Source organism: Paramisgurnus dabryanus, chromosome 24 (genome assembly GCF_030506205.2).
Source record: "Paramisgurnus dabryanus chromosome 24, PD_genome_1.1, whole genome shotgun sequence".
Classification (NCBI taxonomy): Eukaryota; Metazoa; Chordata; class Actinopteri; order Cypriniformes; family Cobitidae; genus Paramisgurnus; species Paramisgurnus dabryanus.
The window spans coordinates 6225959-6247031 of NC_133360.1; the positions used below are offsets into that span (position 1 = coordinate 6225959).

General features: G+C 38.9%; 1 protein-coding gene across 12 annotated transcripts in view; it reads left to right on the forward strand.

Annotated features, from left to right (window-relative positions):
* ptprsa (protein tyrosine phosphatase receptor type Sa) overlaps nucleotides 1-21073 on the forward strand; it is a 233349-nt gene that overhangs the window by 103000 nt on the left and 109276 nt on the right. For all 12 annotated transcript variants that reach the window (XM_065244402.1, XM_073813439.1, XM_073813437.1 and 9 more), the window contains 2 exons: nucleotides 11261-11406; nucleotides 12213-12354. In XM_065244402.1, coding sequence (XP_065100474.1) covers nucleotides 11261-11406; nucleotides 12213-12354 — 288 coding nt within the window. The remainder of the gene's footprint in view (nucleotides 1-11260; nucleotides 11407-12212; nucleotides 12355-21073) is intronic.

Consider the following 21073-nt stretch of genomic DNA (forward strand, 5'->3'; position numbering starts at 1 on the left):
ATCATACATTTTTTGTTTATGAAATAATTTTCACAGATCGTTGTGATTATTTAAATGAAATCTTTTCCAAGGTTTATATGGCAGTAAATATTTATACACATAACACATTTTTAAAAGAAATCTGATACTGTCTCATTTATACAGGCGCTGCAGCTCCCCCTTGTGTTTTTTAGAGAAATGTGCAATCATCGCGGTGATCTGAAATCATTGCGATGAGGTCAAACAATTGCGATGAGACGGTTATTTAATCATTGTGACAGCCCTAATTCTACCCAGTCTCACAAGGTTTCGTGACATAGTCACGTACATTTTTGAATTTTTTTTGTGATATTATCACAAATTTCTGGGGGTTTTCGTGATTGTATAACAAATTCCTGTTTTTGTGTGATTATCATGTATTGGTTACTCAACTGTTTTTTCCTATTTTCAAACCATTGTTGCTTCGGTTAAGGGTTAGATTTGCTGCTTACATTAGAATGTCATTATATGTATTGGTTTATACTATTTTTTCTGATTTTATTTTTATATGTCGCCTGGGGTTAGGGTTAGAGTTGGGTTTGGGTAGGGATGTCATTTTATGTAAATCTAACCCTGACCGAAGCGACAATGGTAAGAAAATAGGACAAAACAGTTGAGTAACAAATACGTGCTAATCACACGAAAACAGGAATTCGTTATATGATCACAAAAAAACGCGGAAATTTGTGATAATATCACGAAAAAATAAATAAAAAATTTACGTGACTATATAACGAAATTTCGTGAGACTCGGCTGGATAAATAAATATATTTCATAAAATGTCATGTGGCCCTGGCACCATCTTGCGCCTACCCAGGTGGCCACGCCCCGCCCCCACCAGTTTGAGAACTGCTCACACTGTAAAAAAAAATCAATTTAAGAATATTAGTTAACTCAAAAAAGTTGTCAACTAATATTTTAAAGTTGAATTCACTCAAAATTCTAAGACAACCAGGTCACTTACTATTTTTAAAAGTGCATAAGGCAAGATTTGAAATGCCTGCTGAATTACTTACAATATTATCATATGTGTAGTATTAACACAATATCGATAGTCATCATTTTTTACATCACGTTATAGACAATACTGAAATACTGGCTGCGTCCGAAAGCTCTAAAATGCTGTCTTCGGAGGCAGAATTCCAAGGCAGGAAGCCATCAAGGCATGTCCAAATCCAATGTTTGGTTTACTTCCTTAATCGTCTTGTCCCACAATTCTATGCATGGGCGTGTGGAGGGTATGTGATTGGTTGAGCCGGGTCAAGTTCGAAAAAATAAAATGGTGGCCAAGGAAGCAGCTGGAGCACAAATTTAGTGTAAAGTTTTATTTTCACTTTTTACACCTTTTGACTGCATTTTTAACAAGAAATTAGTATTGTAGTTTTTAAATATACAATTAGTTATGACAAAGGCGCTCTCTGTTTATATTTATATTATATGATATTTATATAAGATATTTTATATATATTTTTTACAAACAGAATTCCATTTCGCTGCCTATGAAGGCTGTCCAAATGCGTTTCCCAGAGCTGCCCTCATGCCGCTGAACTTATTGCCTCATGAGGCAGTGAGCCAACAAGTCAGCTGCTTAAGCGTTCAGACGCAGCCATTGTGACACCCTTACTTCATCAGTCATGAGCTACTTTTTTCAGTTATGTATATCATATATCAACTTTCTATTGTCCAGAAGGCTCTGTAGTTATGTATCACAATATGTTTTGCTTACTTGTATTAATTACAAATGTTTTATCGTTGGATCACTAATATGATCTTCTACCGGTCACACAGTGCTGTTAGCTATCGCTCAGTGCTTTGCTATACCGCTTTCTACATAATTTCTGTCTCCTATAAACAATCTGATGCGGAATCGGATAACCATCCACATTCCCACAATCCTCAGACACCCACGAGCTCTAAAAACAGTCAGTTCGGCTCTTGGCGTGTCTGTTTAACCACACAACACCCGATCCCAACCTCTCACATCCCGGCCCGAAAAACCCCCTAATGACCAGACACCCCATTCTGCGGTGTGCCGGCTGGACGAAAATATCCCACCTCGAAATGTACTCCGCAATCTTCACAATACAGTTTGTTATGCTGCGGTTGCCAGAAGCACCATATAAAAAGTTAACTTTGTGTTTTCGTTAGCTCTGAATATTATTGCTCAACAACACAGGGTCTGTTTTCCTCGAATTTTGCGTGCAAGAGGCACAACAGCACAATGATTTCCTGCGACCGTAACTATGTTAAGAATAACGGCATAGGCTGCGAACAATCTGTTTGTTGATGTTTCTCAATATGGTGTTTTTTCGGCGCTTGTTACATTGTGATATTTTGGGAAGTCGAACTGCACAGCGTCGAACCCAGCTCCTCACGTTTGATTGACTCGGGCAGAAAACGACTTCAATAATTTCTCTCTCCTTTGAAGTCACTGATTTCAGGCTCCTGAAGGGAAAGTTCCTCTCCTCTCACGTCTCTTTTAAGTTATCAGCTAAAAGGCTTGAACGTCCCTTATTACCTGCCGCATACCGTCCTGCATTTTAACCTCTCTAACCGAGCTTGGCTGCCAAAATAAATCTGTGATCGTGTGCGCAGCTTTGGGCAGATAAGGTGAGCGAGATTATGAGAGGTTGTTGCTGTATTTGTTCATTTCAGACCTCGAGTTTCTTTCTTCTGTGGGACATGAATGGAGATGTTTTGGAGAACGGTTAAGCCGGTTTTTCTCACACACTGAATGCATGCAGTAACCACAGGCTATCAGACTCTGAAAAGATGAAAAGCAGCATCATAGTTTAAGACGTTATGTAATTTGAGTAAATAACAGCATGAAATTTGGTCTGTTTATCCCATCGCATGTCTTCAGAATACTTATGGACCACATTTATGGTATTTTAATGGTGCCGTTTGTGTCCTTTTTGGAGACGGACAGCCGGTGGTCTGTGTATGCTTTATTGTTTTGGAACACAAGAGCAGCTTTGACATTCATTAAAACTTCTTACTTTGTGTTCAACAGAGGAAAGAAAGTTGTAAGGCTTTGGCCAGCAACTGATTTTTTTTTTGTCTTACAGATCCTTTAAAGGGGCTATAGCATGAAAATCTGACTTTTTGCATGTTAATTGCCATAATTGGGTCTCTAGTGCTACTATCAACCTAGAAAACTTGAAAAAGAACAACTCAGTAACTTAGTTTTGGTATACCATTCTCTGCAAGCATGTGAAAAAATAGGTGGTTCAGATTTTGCCCGTTTTGTGATGTAGACAGCAAGTCAAATTACAATAATACCGCCCCTTAATCCAACCAAGGCACTGCGATTAATTGACAGCACAAGTGAGTTTCAATTTCAATAAATCACCATCATTGCGATCAGTATTTGCATTTTATCAGCTCATTTGCATTTTAAAGGACACACCCAAAAACGCTCACACCTACAAAGTGTCATTTTTAACATGATATAATAAATGATCTGTGGGGTATTTTGAGCTAAAACTTCACATACTAACTCTGGGGACACCAAAGACTTATTTTACATCTTTTAAAAAATTGCATAATATGACCCCTTTAAATCCCTTTAAAAGTTATATAGCATTATATTGGTGTGCATAATTTTTTGGGGTTCAATACTCTGTGTTCACCTACGGACAAAAGCATTTGCCAAATGCCTAAATGTAAATATTGATGCCTTTCTTTTGTAGTCGATCTGTTGTTGATCATTTTGACCAGCAGATGGCACCGCAGTGGACAGTGTCATCCTACTGTACACACACACATACAGTTTTCTAGGTCAGCCTAATCACAAAGCAGATTGGCAGGCTCAGATTTAGTGAATGTCAAAAATGATTATTGCATGTCACCTTTGTGATTTTCATTACTTTGTGATCTCTGCTAGGATGAGGTTTGTTATGAGTCCCGTCAGTCGCTGATAGATTGAAAGCACAATTTTAAGACGATAAAGGACAGGCAGTTTGGTTACAATACGAATAGTAAGCCAAATCCATAACTTTGTATCTATTTACGCTTTTAATAGACATTAAACACTCGCTGTATTATACTAGCTCAATACTTAATATTTACACTGGCTTTCCTAGCTCAACTTTTCGCAGTTGACATTATCATAATCTGAAAGCTGAAAAATGGCATTTTCTCCTAAATGCCAGTTTCAGAGTTTTATCCTCTTTTCCGCCCTCCCCGAGCACTTCAGCAGGTGTCTGTTTTATGAAGCACAACGATCGCCTGGAGGGACGGCAAATAATCGCGTTAGATGGTCGCAATTTTGTTCTTCTTTCAGTCGACGGCTATTTCAAAAGCGGTCGTGTTGTTAAACTTAATTTCGTAAAGCTCTCGATAGACCTCGACTTACACTGCACCTGTTAACAGTTTCTTCTGCAGGGCTTTTCAAGACACAATAGGACTCATTGGAGTCAATTGGAAGCTATTAGAGCGGGCAGTGATTGCAGTGATATGATGGGAGAATTGTGGGTAGACGACACAAACATCAGGGCAAATAAAGTGAGACTTCCTGTTTTTGATAGTTCACTGCCCACATGAAGACGTCATTGCTAAGAGCTTGATTTTTTTATTTGAGTCATATATGTTTTAGATTTCCATTAGCTCGCCATTTAATTTTACATTGAGATAGATTAGGTATAATTAAATGACTTAAAGGGACACTCCACTTTTTTGAAAATATGCTAATTTTCTAGCTCCGCTAGAGATAAACAGTTGATTTTGGAAACCATTCAGCTGATTTTCAGGTCTAGCTTTTTAGCTTTTAGCATAGCTTAGCACAATCCATTGAATCTGATTAGACCATTAGCATTGCGCTAAAAATTAACCAAAGAGTTTCAACATTTTTCCTATTTAAAACTTGACTCTTCTGTAGTTACATCGTCTACTAAGACCAACAGAACTATACTCTCATTCTGGCGTAATAATCAAGGACTTTGCTGATGTAACATGGCTAATTTTTAGCGCGATGCTAATGGTCTAATCAGATTCAATGGATTGTGCTAAGCTATGCTAAAAGTGCTAGCGCCAGACCCGGAGATCGGCTGAATGGATTTCAAAACGGTAAGAATCAAATGTTCACTCTAGGGGAGCTGGAAAATGAGCATATTTTCAAAAAAAGTAGATAGTTATTAATTATTTTTGATAAATGTAGAGCTACTAAAATATTTGACTTTTTCTTGTGTTGGCTTTGGCTTTATAGTTGTTAAATGTCTCCATCGTTCATCCTCATGCTCTCCTAGCAGGATCGCTCGTTTTTCCTTGGCTTGTGATTAAGCTTTCACAGCAGTCGGTTAGTCGGCGCCCGGAGCGAGAGGTGCTAGAGGTACAATGGAGACAACAATGAGAAATGCACAGACAGGCGGAGGCAAGAGGAAAGGTCCGTACGTTTCCATAGCAATGGCCCAGTCTGGGAGAGAGTATAGTGTGATTTGTTGTCCGATAGGCATGTTTGGTTTTGTGCAGGAGGTGAGAGAGGGATCCAGGAGAAAGGATGAACTACGGTTGGTGGAGGCAGTTAGGGTCGCCCTAACAAGGTTCTAGCCTGCCTCGCTGGGTCCGTGCCGTGTGAGAACTCAAGCCACAAATCTCTGTGCTCAAACAGGCGTAGCTAAACCCAGGACAGTTTTTTCCTCTAGTAGACAAAAAAGTCCTTTCTGTATGACTTCCAAGGTTGATGCAGGATGTAAATGTTCTTTTTAACCCCGATGCTTGCCTTTTTCAAATTATGCCCACTTAGGACATTACCTCTGAAAGGGCCAATTACAAGCCAAAATTTAAGATAAAATGTCAATGACACCTTTTTGCCCTCTCATCCAACCCTCAATCCGAAGCTGAAAGCTGCCTATTTTATAACAAGATGGGTGGTAAGAGATGCTTTCGCCCATCTGCTAAAACGGCACAGTCGGGTTGCAGTTTTCTTCCCGAATTTTTCTAATTTTCCACGTAATGGAGATCTTTTTATAAGCCCCAAAAGGTTTTTCCGTTGATTATGGTGTTAGTCATCTAACCGCATCCATCACCCCAAGCCACCCATTATCTGTGCACGAGAGATTCTCGCCAAATGGAGGCGTCGGAAACGTACAGCTTTTATCGCAGGGGAAAACGCATCAAGCATCTAAATGGAGATAATGGATGTAGAAAATAACAGCTACTTTCTAACCCTTAAATGTTTACTGTAGTTTCTTCGTAGCGCCCCGAGCACCACATGAACTCATAAACCTGGTGTCTGTGCTCGTAATTCAGAAGGTCAGAAACATTTGAACGCTTTGTCCGGTAGATTCGTAAAGTAAATCACTATGCACTTTTTACAGAATATTATTTTTCGATTAATGAATAAAATTTAATCATTTTGTGCATATAGTGGTGCTTTCCGGACAGGGTTTTCTTAAGGCCTAGTCCTAGATTACTCTAAACCCTGTCCGAGAAACCGGCACATAATGTTTTTTCAAGACATCTGTGCATTATTTGTGGCATTCGGGGTAAATTAAACATTTGTATCATTGTCTTCCATCATGTTTTGCGTACTGTATACACGTGATCTACCCGATGATATATTTTAGACAATTGTCAGCTCGGCACGTAACGTACCTCTGAAAGAGCGGAAAGGTTAATTGTTCGAGCGATTCCCTTTGTCTTCTGAAGGACCTCGGTCCATCAAAACCTCTCTGCTATGCTTACAAGCCTCACATTCGCTCCTGTCAAAATCTTGTCAGGAAATCCATAACTGGCCACGATCTAAGCTGTACTCTCTCCTGTAGTGTCTGCAGTAGTGTATTTCGCCCATGGTAACCGTAGCCAAAGTGTCGATTATTTTGTGCTGGGAGTATAGAAAGTTGTGATATACAGTATATTGTATCCACAGGATATTCAATGCAAACAAATGCGTATCTTACTTGCTATTTGTGTCTTGTTTTTCAGTATAAATATAAAAAAAGCCATAAGGAACTCATATTCAAAAGCTGCTAAATGCCACCTTAATCAAAAATGAGATAATGATATTAACCGAAATGCTTTCGACACGTACTATACATACTTACATTTAGAAATACCGATTTGTTGGCAGAATCTATAAATTTTTTAATAAGAAATCATGCTAGGTGAGTGTACACCAAAGCATTTAAACGCGGCTAAATATGTCGGGCGGACACTGACTGTGGGCACTTGCCATCATTTTATCAGTTAAGTGCTTTGGTTGCTATGAACTATCAACTGTGATTGGACGGCCGTCAGTGTGTAAAACAAGTTGCTGGCGTTTTTTAAAAGCATGGCACTTGCGTTGAAAACAATTGAAAACATAGGCCGGCCGACAGTGTAAACGCCTGTGTACCCGCCCCCTTAGCGGGTTTTGCATTTGAGTTATTTTTTTATATTTTTACTTGAGAAGCAAAGCGAACTAAACTATTTAGGCGTGTAATCTCGATTTTTCAGAATTTTTTGATGTTCATGCTGGAAATCCAGACAAAAAAAATGTTGACCTTTATTTTCAAATGGGAGTGGTTGTTAATAACATGCGCCCTATATCTCATTATTACGTCACAATACTGTAAAACAAGGGAGCTTTTATCCCTAATAAGACCCTTGGGGTCAATCCCCAAGCCTCTTTTCTTTAATTTAAAAACATGGTTCCCTTCATCTCAGTGCAATACGATTTTGTGACTTTCCAGATTATCTGTCAAGATTCATATAAAAAAACTGGGCTTGAGTCGGTCATTCTAAAGAGGGGTAAAAATGTTACTTAAATAGTCTATTTTGGGGTAAAAAATGCCCCCAAGTGAAAATGAATGGGAAATGCAAAAAAAAAAAAAAACATTTTTTTATTTTTATATGTCAAATTTAACACAGAAAAGTAGGCCTGGTACTAAAACACTAAACACCTGATGGCCGAATCCAACACATAACATCTAGATCAATATCTAAAAACAAATTTAGATCATAATTTATGTGAATTTTTTCACAAAGATGTGATAATTTACAGGCAAGCTAATGGTGTTGTTGAGGAATTTAGTGGTAAACATGTACAAAAGTACTTCATATCTCCCAAAACACAGCATTAATGTATGGATGGCAAGTAAAATATATATATATATTATTTGTATCATTAAAAATGTATATATTTTTTGTAAACACTCTTTTAATCTCTGGGGTCATTTTTACCCTTGCGGATCTTTAACTTATACAGGAAAATTGGGTCTTATGAGTGTTAAAAACCTCACGGGAGCCGTTTCACCGGACGTAAAGATCAAAGATTTACGTTAGATACTTCCAACGTTTTTTGCTATTCCAAATACTTATGCCACCTGAAGGGCTAAACCTGTGCTTATTGGTCCCTGTCTTCATTGAATGTGTGTTCTTAAAGTTTAAGCTTTCTTATCTTCTAATTTATAATAAAACGACCTCAGGCTCTTTGAATCTTTCCTTCATGTGTGTTTACTCGTACCCGCTGAACCAGGAGCTCGCCCACAGCCAATTAATAATTAATTTGCCTCGCTCACTTGCCCGTTTGATGATCTCCCCACATCTGTGTGCTTTTTTATTTTACCACGTTTCCCCAGACAGTTTCTTCTCATTGTCTTGTTGTCGAGGTTGACCTCCTGTAGCACCATGAAGGAAAAAAGCAGAGCAGGTGGACGCAGAGGTACAGAAGAAAGCGGCATGATAATTTGATGAGATGAGAACAAACTGTGCTGGGTTGAGAAGAAAATGTATTTATAGCATAATCTACAAAGAATGGGCACAAACTGGCACCCCTTGGTCTAGGGCTAGGTCACCACGGTTTGTTCTTTCTGGAAACGAATGATCTAGCGTCTATCGACTGTCATCCCCAATGGTCTCCTGGATATCATTAGCTCACATCTGCCACGGCTTACCAGAGACGTGCGTTGAGTTTCCGATGCTTCCTGTGACAAGGGACTTTCGAATCAAGACAGAATCTGTAGTGCTTTATTATTCATAGCGCAATAAATTATTCATGCCGGCGTCAACGTGCCAGCGCGCACATTGTCTGTGGTGTAATTACCGGCATGTTGATACATAGTCACTTCCCGTTCGCACAAGCCGTTTCGGAGCGCAGACCCGTGGTCGCCCGGGTTTCTCGTCCATCTCTATTTCTCTCGCAGGAATCGAAATGGCTCCCCATTATCTAGATGAAGAATTTACTAGCATGCCCCAGCACTAGTTTGATGCCGTTTTATGGATGAATGCACTGGAAGTAGCTGATTAAATTGCATGTACGTGGGTGTGCATGCAATCACGTGGTGATTTAATTCGATTGATTTGCTGTTACGACAGTCATGTGCTGACTTTTGTTAGGTTAACTTTACCTGCACTGAATATGGCTTGGAATAGCATGTTAGCTTACTGTGCTTATACTTTATAGTATTTATTTCATAGCAATATATAGTATGTTTATTGTAGTATGCACAATTTGTCTGTATACTTTTGCCCAAATCTGCTAAATGCCACAGTGTATCCCACAATGCAATGGACTCAACCTGAGCTCCAATTTACAGTGTGAAAAATGAAACTCAAGCGAGTTAAAAAAGAAATTTGACACATTATTTCAGCAAACTTTAATAATGCAAATTACCTGTTTTATTTTCGATAATTGTGTACCACTTTTACCATTTTTATTGACAATAATGTATCTTATTCCTATTTGAAGTACTCATGTGTCATACTGTTTATTTGCCTATATCAGTGGTTCTCCAACATTGGTCCTCTTTTCGAAAGAAAGTTATGACATTACCAAACGCATATCCAGCGATTTGTGCAATTAGTTTAAATACAAAGTCAATGCAAAGAAGTGAACTCGCACGGTGCAATGCGAATGATGCAAGGCAAGGCAGGCAAGGCGAATGATGCGGTATGATTGCAGCAAAAACACGTGCTATTTGCGTCTTTGCGCAAGTAAAAAACACTAAACTCTAGCCGAACATTTGCATGACACGAAGTTAAATCCCGTGAGTGAGGAACGCGATGCCTTTCGGGTTTGGTTGTGTACGCAGCATTAGAAATGTAATTAAACAAAACATATTAAACAATACAATGTAGTGCGATTAGTAGTAACGATTTGCGCAAGTAGATTAAATACAAAGTCAATGCAAAGAAGCGAACTTGCGTGGTGCAATGCGAATGATGCTGTGTGATTCCGGCAAAAACACGTGCTATTCACCTCAAACGCAAATGAAAAAAATATTATATAAAATAATATCGCACAAGTTAAAAATAATAAACTCCAGCCGAACATTTGCATGACACGAAGTTAAATCCAGCGAGTGAGGAACGCGATGCCTTTCGCGTTTGGTTGTGTACGCAGCATTAGAAATGTAATTAAACAAAACATATTAAACAATACAATGTAGTGCGGTTAGTAGTAACGATTTGTGCAAGTAGATTAAATACAAAGTTAATGCAAAAAAGCGAACCCGCACAGTGCAATGCGAATGATGCGGTGTGATTGCGGCAAAAGAACACGTTATTCGCCTCAAACGCGTCTTTGCGCAAGTAAAAAATACTAAACTCTAGCCGAAAATTTGCATAACACGAAGTTAAATCCCGCGAGTGAGGAACGCGATGCCTTTCGCGTTTGGTTGTGTACGCAGCATTAGAAATGTAATTAAACAAAACATATTAAACAATACAATGTAGTGCGGTTAGTAGTAACGATTTGTGCAAGTAGATTAAAGACAAAGTTAATGCAAAAAAGCGAACCCCGCACAGTGCAATGCGAATGATGCGGTGTGATTGCGGCAAAAGAACATGTTATTCGCCTCAAACGCGTCTTTGCGCAAGTAAAAAATACTAAACTCTAGCCGAAAATTTGCATAACACAAAGTTAAATCCCGCGAGTGAGGAACGCGATGCCTTTCGCGTTTGGTTGTGTACGCAGCATTAGAAATGTAATTAAACAAAACATATTAAACAATACAATGTAGTGCGGTTAGTAGTAACGATTTGCGCGAATAGATAAAATACAAAGTCAATGCAAAGAAGCGAACCCGCGCGGTGCAATGCGAATGATGCTGTGTGATTGCGGCAAAAACACATGCTATTTGCCTCAAACGCGTCTTTGCACAAGTAAAAAATATTACTCATAACGGGTAATGAGTTAATAACACACAATTAATGATGAATTATTTTTCATGGCCCCCAGTTTGAGAACCACTGACCTTTACTATGTTTACTTCTCAAGTTAGCCGAATGCTAATATCACTTTGCTTGTTTTGTCTTCTTCAGCTCCACCACGGTTCACAAAAGTACCTGTAGACATGATTGGTGTCTCCGGAGGTGTCGTGTCCTTCGTATGTCAAGCCACAGGTGACCCTAAGCCAAGAGTAACATGGAACAAGAAAGGAAAGAGGGTCAACTCTCAGCGCATCGAGGTGAGACTTTGACATTCGAAGGGCAAACAAATGTATCAGTATATATAGTTGTTATATATACTCTAAAATGTTCTCGAAAATACTCTCTCGAAGTGCGAGATATCTGTTGTTTACATAACAATGTGGAGCTTCTGGCAGGTTCGGCCAATCATGTCGTCTTTTAAGTGTCAGCTGGCAGCTGTATGGTCTTGATTGAAACTAAGCACTCCTTAATTAAAACTAGTTTAGTGTTAACAACTGCTAAAATTCAAAAACAGATCAACAGAAATGCATTCCTTCACTAAAAGACAACTCGCCTCAAATTATCATCTTCCTGCATTTAAAAGTCATCGCGTGAGGGGTTCGAATTAATTCATTTTTCCCCCCTGAGGGCATTGCTTTGATATTGATCTACACACGCTTAGGACAGCGTGCCATCGTAGCTCTGCTTCTCATTAGCGGAGCCTTGAAAACTCCGAAAAGTTTTCGCCAGTGGCTTACAAAGAACCCGTTCCTCTTTGTCATTCCCTATTGATTTCGCTACAATGACATCAAATGCGATGCCACAGCGGGAGCCTAATTAATTTTCTTGCGTAATTGGAGCTCACAGCAACGGCGTCATCTAGATATTAAGTCCGGGAGGTCGGAGATGTTGAAGCTTAGAAAGGGCATGACAGTTTTCATTAACAAATAATTGCAAACATAAACATAACCCTCTTGAAAAGCATAGCACAGATTTCCAGGCTCGCCCATCCTGGTTTACATCTATTGTACTCGCCGGTTGCTGGTATAGTGAAGTTTGTTAATGCTGTTTGTCTTCTACACAGACGATAGAGTTCGATGAAGGAGCAGGAGCGGTTTTGAGGATCCAGCCTCTCCGAGCGCCTCGAGACGAGAACATCTACGAATGCGTGGCAGAGAACAGCGAGGGGGAGATCAATGTCCAAGCTAAGCTGTCAATCATTAGAGGTAAACAATTGGTTTTGCTTTTGGCCTTACTGGTAATTGGTGCATGTTATTTTGATGTAAAAAAAATTTGTGTATATGTAATAACCTTCATATTTTTAACTTATGTTTCTACTCTTTTATCACCCAACTCCAGTGTATAATAGATCGCCAACTTTTTGGTGTCCATTCTGTTTCTTAAAGGTGTCGTAGAATGTAAAACTGTATTTACGTAGGCGTAAATTAATAATACGAGCTCTGTACATGGTAATGACATACTGTGAGCCTCAAACATGATTGTTTCCTCCTTCTTATTTAAACAGACTGTGACATTACACATTAAATTAAGTACAATGATGTTTAAGTACTAAAAACAAAATTGTGACTGTTGAGTTAGTGTTAAATGCTAGTTAATGCTATATGCTAACCTTTAAGCTGAAGTTCTACTATTGACTTTACAGTTACGTTTTTCCGGACTATACTAAAAAAACCACAAACTTATCAATCAGAAATGTCCTTAACAATCTCCAAAAAAATTTTATTCCTTAAAATCTGTATCTTCGTCAAACATAAGGTCTGTTTACACACACACAGAGCTACTCAAAAGAGCTGCTCTGAGAAACAGCCAATCAGAGCAGAGCTCAACATTATTATTCATGACCCTTCCTAATAAGGTAATAAAAGAAATTTTTTTATTCTTAAGGCAAATCCTAGGGTTGTAAATGGACATGTTAAACCATTTCTGGATATTTTTTGCACTTAATAAAGCCACAAACCTTTTTTGTAGATATCAGAGAACAATTTAACATATTATTTCAATGCATTCTTTAGCACCTTTAAAGATAAAAATACCGTTTTACTTTTTTCTCTGACTTTAAAAATGTCAAATTTTTCTTTAAAATATGTCAAAGCTTGAAAGCATGAATGGGTATTATAAGCTTTTCAGAATGGGTTTTCAGAACTGGCCGTGCCCACAATGAAAGTCTGGCTTGAAACCCATCTCGTGGCCAGCAGGTTACTCACCCTCAAGTTATTTCAAACCTGAATTAATCTCTTTGTTCTGCTGAATACAAAGGACAATCTACCCAAGAAGATCTGGGGCACCATTGACTTACAACAGTGGCGGCTCGAGACTGCTCTTCCAAGAGGTGCTTATTCAAAATATGTGTTTGTTGCGTCATGTGAACCATGTGCATCATGTGTCTTGTCAAAATAAGTGCCTGCTGCATATGCGTCAAAACCGTTTATGATAAAAGAGACGCTCACATTCACAAAATACACGCAAGACACTCTGATTACGCATGAGTTTATGCGAGTATCTGGCAAATGGGAGCGTCTCTTTTATCATAAACCCTTTAAACGTGTCTGCAGCAGGCACTTAATTTGACAAGACACGTGATCCACATAGGTTCACTTGACGCGCTAATCACATATTTTGAAAAAAGGAACCACACACATGACCGGCTACATACATGTTATGACGAACTTCGCATCGAGCGCCCTCGAAAAAAAAGTCAATGTCAACCACTGACTTACATTATAGAAAAAATAATGCTATGGAAGTGAATGGTGCCCCAGATTAGTTTGGTTATTAACATCTTTCAAAATATCTTAATTTGTGCTCAGCAGAAGAAAGAAATTTATACAGGTTTGAAGCAACGTAAGGGTAAGCAAATGATCACAGAGTTTCCCTTTTTTTTTTTTTTTTTGATGAACTTTCCCTTTAACCTCATTGCTCCCGGGCGCTGCAGTGAAACGGATATATATTAACATTGGGTATTTATTTTCTAAATCAAGTCTTCCCTCTGGGGTTAATTTAAATGTTTCGATCATTTTACAGGAAAAAGAAAGATACTTATTAAAAGCAGGTGTGTATGCAGTGCGATGACTGAGTTTAACAAGATGTTACGCTGTCAGCTTTCTTATGTCGTTTCTTGCTAAAAATAACACAATTTTTAGCAATACCCATCCCTTTAGGTGTAATTAACATCATTTAGGTGAGGAAGGAACTTGGATGACAATCCAAAAGTATCATGGTAATATTCCATTTACGCACTTCTAGCAGTTGTCTACCTGGAGACTGGCAGGAATATAAAGCTAAATCAGCCACCATGAAAAGATCGATTACATTGTTGAATTGTCATTTGAGCTGACAGTTTCTGGTTTATTTTACCAAAGCATGATGATGTCAGAGGAATATTTCACCCTAAAGTTAAATAAAATGACACCATTGCCCTTACATAGTTTCAAACCTGAATCACAATCTTTTATGGATCACAAAAGGAGACATATGGTAGACTGTAAATGTAGTCTATATAACATAATATACAATAAAGGTTTATGTAAAAATAATTTATGTGAAGTTCAGCATTATTTTTCAAAAACTTGAAAAGAAAGAAAGAAAGCCATACGAGATTGGAATAACATGAGGCTAAGGGGTGACAGAAGTGTTATTTTTGGGTGGATAAATCCCTACAAAACCATCTCACCAATCCTCAGAGAGACTAACCAGCATTCTTTGGTTTTCTTGGCAAGCTACCGTACACAACGCTCCCTCCCCATTAATCCTCCCGCAGAAATATAAATCCACCCTGGCCAATGGAGAAACCTCTGCCTACCTCACCGCCGAGTTTATCATTTGTTCTCCGCGCGACGAGGTCCAGCCATCTGCCTCGTCTTTGTCGAGCGCTGGAGCAGGCAGCTTGCAGACCTCTTCCTGGGCCGGAACCCAAGGCCAGTTTTACATGAAAATCCAGGCTTTGGCAGGACCCAAACAACTCAGGAAGGAAAACAACCGCTTTTTCCCTCATGTGCTCATCTCCATCTGCTGCGGGCCTAGTTTACACCCAACCCTATCAGAGGATCAAGCCCCACAAAGCTCGAACACAGGCCGACACGCCTGTTCCAGGACGGGACCCCTCATCACCTGAATGCGTGTGGGGGATATCAATTACAATCAATTAAATCATCCACCATCGGTGTTTGCTACATTAAGCATTCGCTGCTTGCTTGTCTGTCTGCCCTTGCTATAGGCCTCACAGCAGCGGTGAACTTCAGAGGCTTGCGACTTTATTAAATACTCAGTCACCTTGATATCTTCTTGGTGTGTCCCACATGGAGGCTTTGCTGTAAATCTCCCCGTGCTCTTTTCAGAGGCTTAGGTTTGTTTTTAGCTTCACTCTGGCTGCCCACAAAAGCAGTGAGCGGAATGCTTAAGATGTGCCATCTGCTTTTCCACACCGTCCGCTGGGAGTCCTTGAAGGTGGCGCGGAAAAATCCAAGGCAAGCGACACCTGCACTTTTAAAAATCACTACAGGCGTCTTAGTTTTTGTCCATCTTGTAGTCTTACTGTTTCTGTCTTAATACCGACCCCAGCTTTGAGCTTTTCTTGGCAGTCTCGTCCACCTCCGACCCGGTCCTAGCCTTTTCAAAGAGGCCGAAGCCACAGCAGCCCAGGTTTGGCCATCTGCTTGCTTCCTAGGTGTCAAATGCGTACACGCTAGCGCCCTTTGTTACACTTTCAGGTGTGTCTGGCCTTGGCATGGTGTTGAGTTTTAACCAACAAAGATCAGAGCAGGGCGCCAAACCACACAGTCATGGGTATGGCATTGTGAAACCCAAATCAAAGGGTGCGAGACCACCTTCTAGAAGTGTAAGCTATGTTTTTCGAAATCTAGCATGCTGTTTCTTCTCGATGTAAGGATACGTGATATCTTAAGCTAGCAGTGGCTAGCAGTGACAGAGCGATGAAATCTCATTGGTTTCAATGAAAGATTGGCGACCTCTGGCGACAGTGATGTTTGGTGCCCAGATGGCGCGTGTCCAGTCGCGCGACACAGTTGAGAAATTTTTTACTTTATGCAAATTATGAGCGACTTTCCTAAGCGACTGCCAATGAGAACGAAGCAGTGGAGTTCAAGTCTCTTGTCAGTTAACCAGATTTAGAAATGCCTCTTTTGAAAGAGACACACAGCGACAAAGTCGCTTATAAGCAGTGTTGGGGGTAACGCATTACAAGTAACGCACATTGCGTAATAATATTACTTTTCTGAAGTAACGAGTAAAGTAACGCATTAGTTTTTAAATGTACACATTAATATTTGAGTAACTTTCGAGTTACTTTTCAGTTTAATTAATTTGATTTAAAAATAAAATAATGTACTGAAATAAACTGAACATATTAACGTAGAATTACGCACGCTAGAGCTTGACATTTTTGCGCTAATAAAAAACACCTGCAAGGCCTGAAAGAGATCAAGCCTCAGCCAAGTAAGAAAAAGTAGCGCAAAAGTAACATAAACATTTCTTTCCATAAGAAGTAACGCTGCTTATAAGAATGTACCTTTAGTTTTGACATTTTAAGATTGTTGCGCATACAGTACAGAAAACTTTCGTAAAATTGGCAGAAAGCCTTTTGTGTGAACACACAGGTCCCAAAATGTTCTGGGAAACGCTCCCGTAAATGGGACCCATTAGCATTGGCATAACATTTACAGAAAGCGTTGTGTGTGAACAAAGACAGAAACAATGCCATATGGGGCGTGCCGTAGTGAGGACGTATGTGTCATTGCAACAAAATACGTCATGGATATATGTCCTACCCAGTCTCACGAAATTATGTACCTATAGTCACGTAATTTTTTTTTCGTGATACTGTCACGGATTTCCGCGTTTTTTTGTGATCATATCACAAATTTCTGTTTATTTGTCATTGTCACGTATTGGTTACTCAACTGCTTTTTACTATTTTCAAACCATTGGCACTTCGGTTTAGGGTTAGATTTGATGTTTGCGTTAGGATGTCACTTTAAGTGTTGGTTTATACTATTTTTTATGATTTATTTTTTATATTTTTAAACCATTGTCGCCTTAAGGCGGTCGCACACCAGACACGCAGCACCGCCCCGTAAAAAAAAACGAACACATTGTTTTCTATGAGTATACGCACACTGGCGCTGACAGGTGGCGCCTGTCCGCGGCACCCTGCTATGATTCAGGAAGTTGCTCAAATCCTTGTCGCGCCACTCACATAGTTTAACATTTAATAACATCATATTTGTTCCAAATCATTAACTATTAATATTGGCTGTTAACGTATATTTTGCATTTTGAAGTACATGCTATCTGACTAATCTCGCGCTATTTAATGTGTACTTCCGTTGTACGATACCTCCGAGTTGTCCTAGACGCAACTCGATGCAGCGCTAAGCTGCGCGTCTGACAATGGTAAGAAAATAGGACAAAACAGTTGAGTAACCAATACGTGACAATGACACATAAACAGAAATTTGTGATACAATCACATAAAAAACGCGTAATTCGTGACTATATTCGTGACAAAAAATTACTTAGCTATAGGTACGTAATATCGTGTGACTGGGTTGATATATCACGATGGGGACAATAAGACAATCGCTACTTTGTTTCATTGTGACTTTATGGTTGAATTTTGCTAGGCTGCATTTGTAGTACACTATGTAAGCAGCTCTCTAGATTTTGGAGCAGATATATTCTTGATCCTCATCTTTCTTTATAACTTTTTGTCTGTTTCGATTTTACTTTCTATCTAACTTCACATCTCAGACGGTGATGTATGTGAGTTTGCACCGTGACCCAGCCTTCCCGAAACTCGGGGCGCGTAGAACTTGTTAGCACCAGAGAGGGCCGTCTCCCCGTGGCCTGCGCCGTTTGATCACACGCTTCTAATTGGCTGCTACCCTGCAGGACAAGAATCGCCTGTTCTGTCTCTCCTCTCATGGTTTTAATTGGACCGCTCTGACCTCGCCGTTCACCGGCGAACATTGTTTTAATCACCACTTTCCAAATTCAGCCCCGTTAGTTTTGTCACACCTAAGCACAGTTTGAGGAGTTTTAATTTCACTTTTTCATTGCTATTTTCTCTGATCAGTAAAAAAGACACGGATCCCGGTTCGATCCATGACTCATCCGTACTGAAATCTCATTGTTTCGCACATTTCTTCGGCTCTTGCTGAAATTATCTCACTGTCATTTCTCTGTGTAAGTTTCTTTCGTCTACCCATCTCTTCTTTTTCATACCCGTTGATAAACCAGCATACTAGATGCCCAACCCTGGGGGTTTGTGGGTATTAAAATCACCAATGTGTTCTTACAGCCCCCGCACCGGTGATTTAGAGTAAAAGAGCTCGACTGATTAGCATTCATGCTGTTCTCCTGTAGAAATGACTGCGTCCTGCAGAGAAAAGTGCGTTATAAAGCATTAGTGGGCCAGGGGGCGCAAAAAGAGCTCGGTCTCTTCACGGTATGTGGCTACGGTTGACACACTCAGCGTAAGAGCGATGCCGATGGCGAGGTTAGGTTAAGTTAGCTTCAGATTAGCATTAAATTTCCTCTTTTTTGTAAACCTCAGATAACCCACCGATAAGGTGCCTGGTCACTCATTTCCTGCCTGTGACGTGATTAATGTGTGTGGTTATCTTATCAAATATTAACCAAAGTCTAGAAAATACTGCAGACACAAGAACAGCCCTTAATGCCACGTACAGCCCATTTTCTGCTCGCTGTGCCAGATCTTAAATGGATAGTTCACCCAAAAATGAAAATAGGGCTAACAAATCCAATTCGTCTTCATTCTTCACATATATTGACTATTTTCTCTGAATATTCTCTGAATAATCTCTTTGTATTTGGATGATCTGTGATCATGATGGTTCATGAATTCTGTTCGGGATGGAGTTGGCTAGCTGGTCGACTGTTGTGCCTGTATGCTTTGGAAGCTCTCGCTCTTCTGTTCTCACTAATTCCCTGGTTATGGGTCACCACACCGCAAATGAATTAATCATGCTCATAATTTGCTGTTATAAATGATTTAGCAGAAGCACATTTTACTGAGAAGGACCTCACAAAGTGTTGATTGTATCCTGGTCTATCTTCACTGTGGAAGGACAAAATGATTGAAGCAGGTTCTTTCCTTCTCAGCACTACTTTGCTACTTTTGCTATATTTTAGTTAATGGTCATTCCTGTTATGCAGTATATTTTTACCATCATATTTGTCCTCAAAAATCAGCTGGATGTAAAATGTAAACCCCACGTTTTCTTAAGAATATTGGTTTAATTGTATTTTTCATTGGTTTTATTGATTTATATTTACTTTTTTACAGGTGTCTCCTCTGTGTTACAGTATATATATCTATTTTTCATATTTACAGTAATAATGGCCCAAAGCTGTCACCGATGTACTAAAATGTATCTTTGAGGTACTAATAAGGTAAAATGCCCTAATGTGGGACACTGCCTAATGTGGCACACCTAAGGTCTAGTGTTTGTCCCCCACAAAATAAATAAATGTCAGGAAAACTATTACAAAATAAAAAGTCACATGACCTCACAAATGTCCAGACATGAATGAGGGTGGAGCAATCATCAGATAGGAAGCACATTTCACAGAAGTCTACTGAAATTAAGCTTTGAGGTTCTGATATGTATCTTTGAAGTATTAAGATGTAGCTTTGAGGTTCTGATATGTATCTTTGAGGTATTAAAATGTATCTTTGAGGAGCTAAAATGTTTCTTTGAGGTACTAAAATGTAGTTTTGAGGTTTTAATATGTGTTTTTGAGGAACTAATATGTATCTTTGAGGTATTAAAATGTAGCTTTGAGGTTCTGATGTGTTTCTGTGAGGTATTAAAATGTAGCGTTGAGGTTCTGATGTGTATATTTGAGGTATTAAGATGTATCTTTGAGGAACTAATATGTGTCTTTGAGGTACTAAAATGTAGCTTTGAGGTACTAAAATGTATCTTTGAGGACCCTATATGTGTTTTTGAGGAACTAATATGTATCTTTGAGTTATTAAGATGTATCTTTGAGGTATTAAAATTTAGCTTTAAATGTAGCTTTGATGTTCTGATATGTATCTTTGAGGAACTAAAATGTTTCTTTGAGGTACTAAAATGTAGCTTTGAGGTTCTGATATGTGTTTTTGAGGAACTAATATCTATCTTTGAGGAACTAAATGTAGCTTTGAGGTATTAAAATGTATCTTTGAGGTACTAATACGTGTCTTTGAGGTATTAAGATGTATCTTTGATGTTCTGATATGTATCTTTGAGGAACTAATATGTGTCTTTGAGGTACTAAAATGTAGCTTTGATGTTCTGATATGTATCTTTGAGGAACTAATATGTGTCTTTGAGGTACTAAAATGTAGCTCTGATGTTCTGATATGTATCTTTGAGGAACTAGTCTAATATGTGTCTTTGAGGTACTAAAATGTAGCTTTGAGGTACTAAAATGTAGCTTTGATGTTCTGATATGTATCTTTGAGGAACTAATATGTGTCTTTGAGGTACTAAAATGTAGCTTTGAGGTTCTGATATGTGTTCTTGAGGAACTAATATGTATCTATGAGGAACTAAATGTAGCTTTGAGGTATTAAAATGTAGCTTTGAGGTTCTGATATGTGTTTTTGAGGAACTAATATGTATCTTTGAGGAACTAAAATGTGTCTTTGAGGTATTAAAATGTAGCTTCGAGGTACTAATACGTGTCTTTGAGGTATTAAGATGTATCTTTGAGGAACTAAAATGTGTCTTTCAGGTACTAAAATGTAGCTTTGAGGTACTTAATGTATATTTGAGCTACTAAAATGTATCTTTGAGGAACTTATATGTGTCTTTGAGGTACTACAATGTAGCTTTGAGGTCTTGATATGTGTTTTTGAGGAACTAATATGGATCTTTGAGGTATTAAGATGTATCT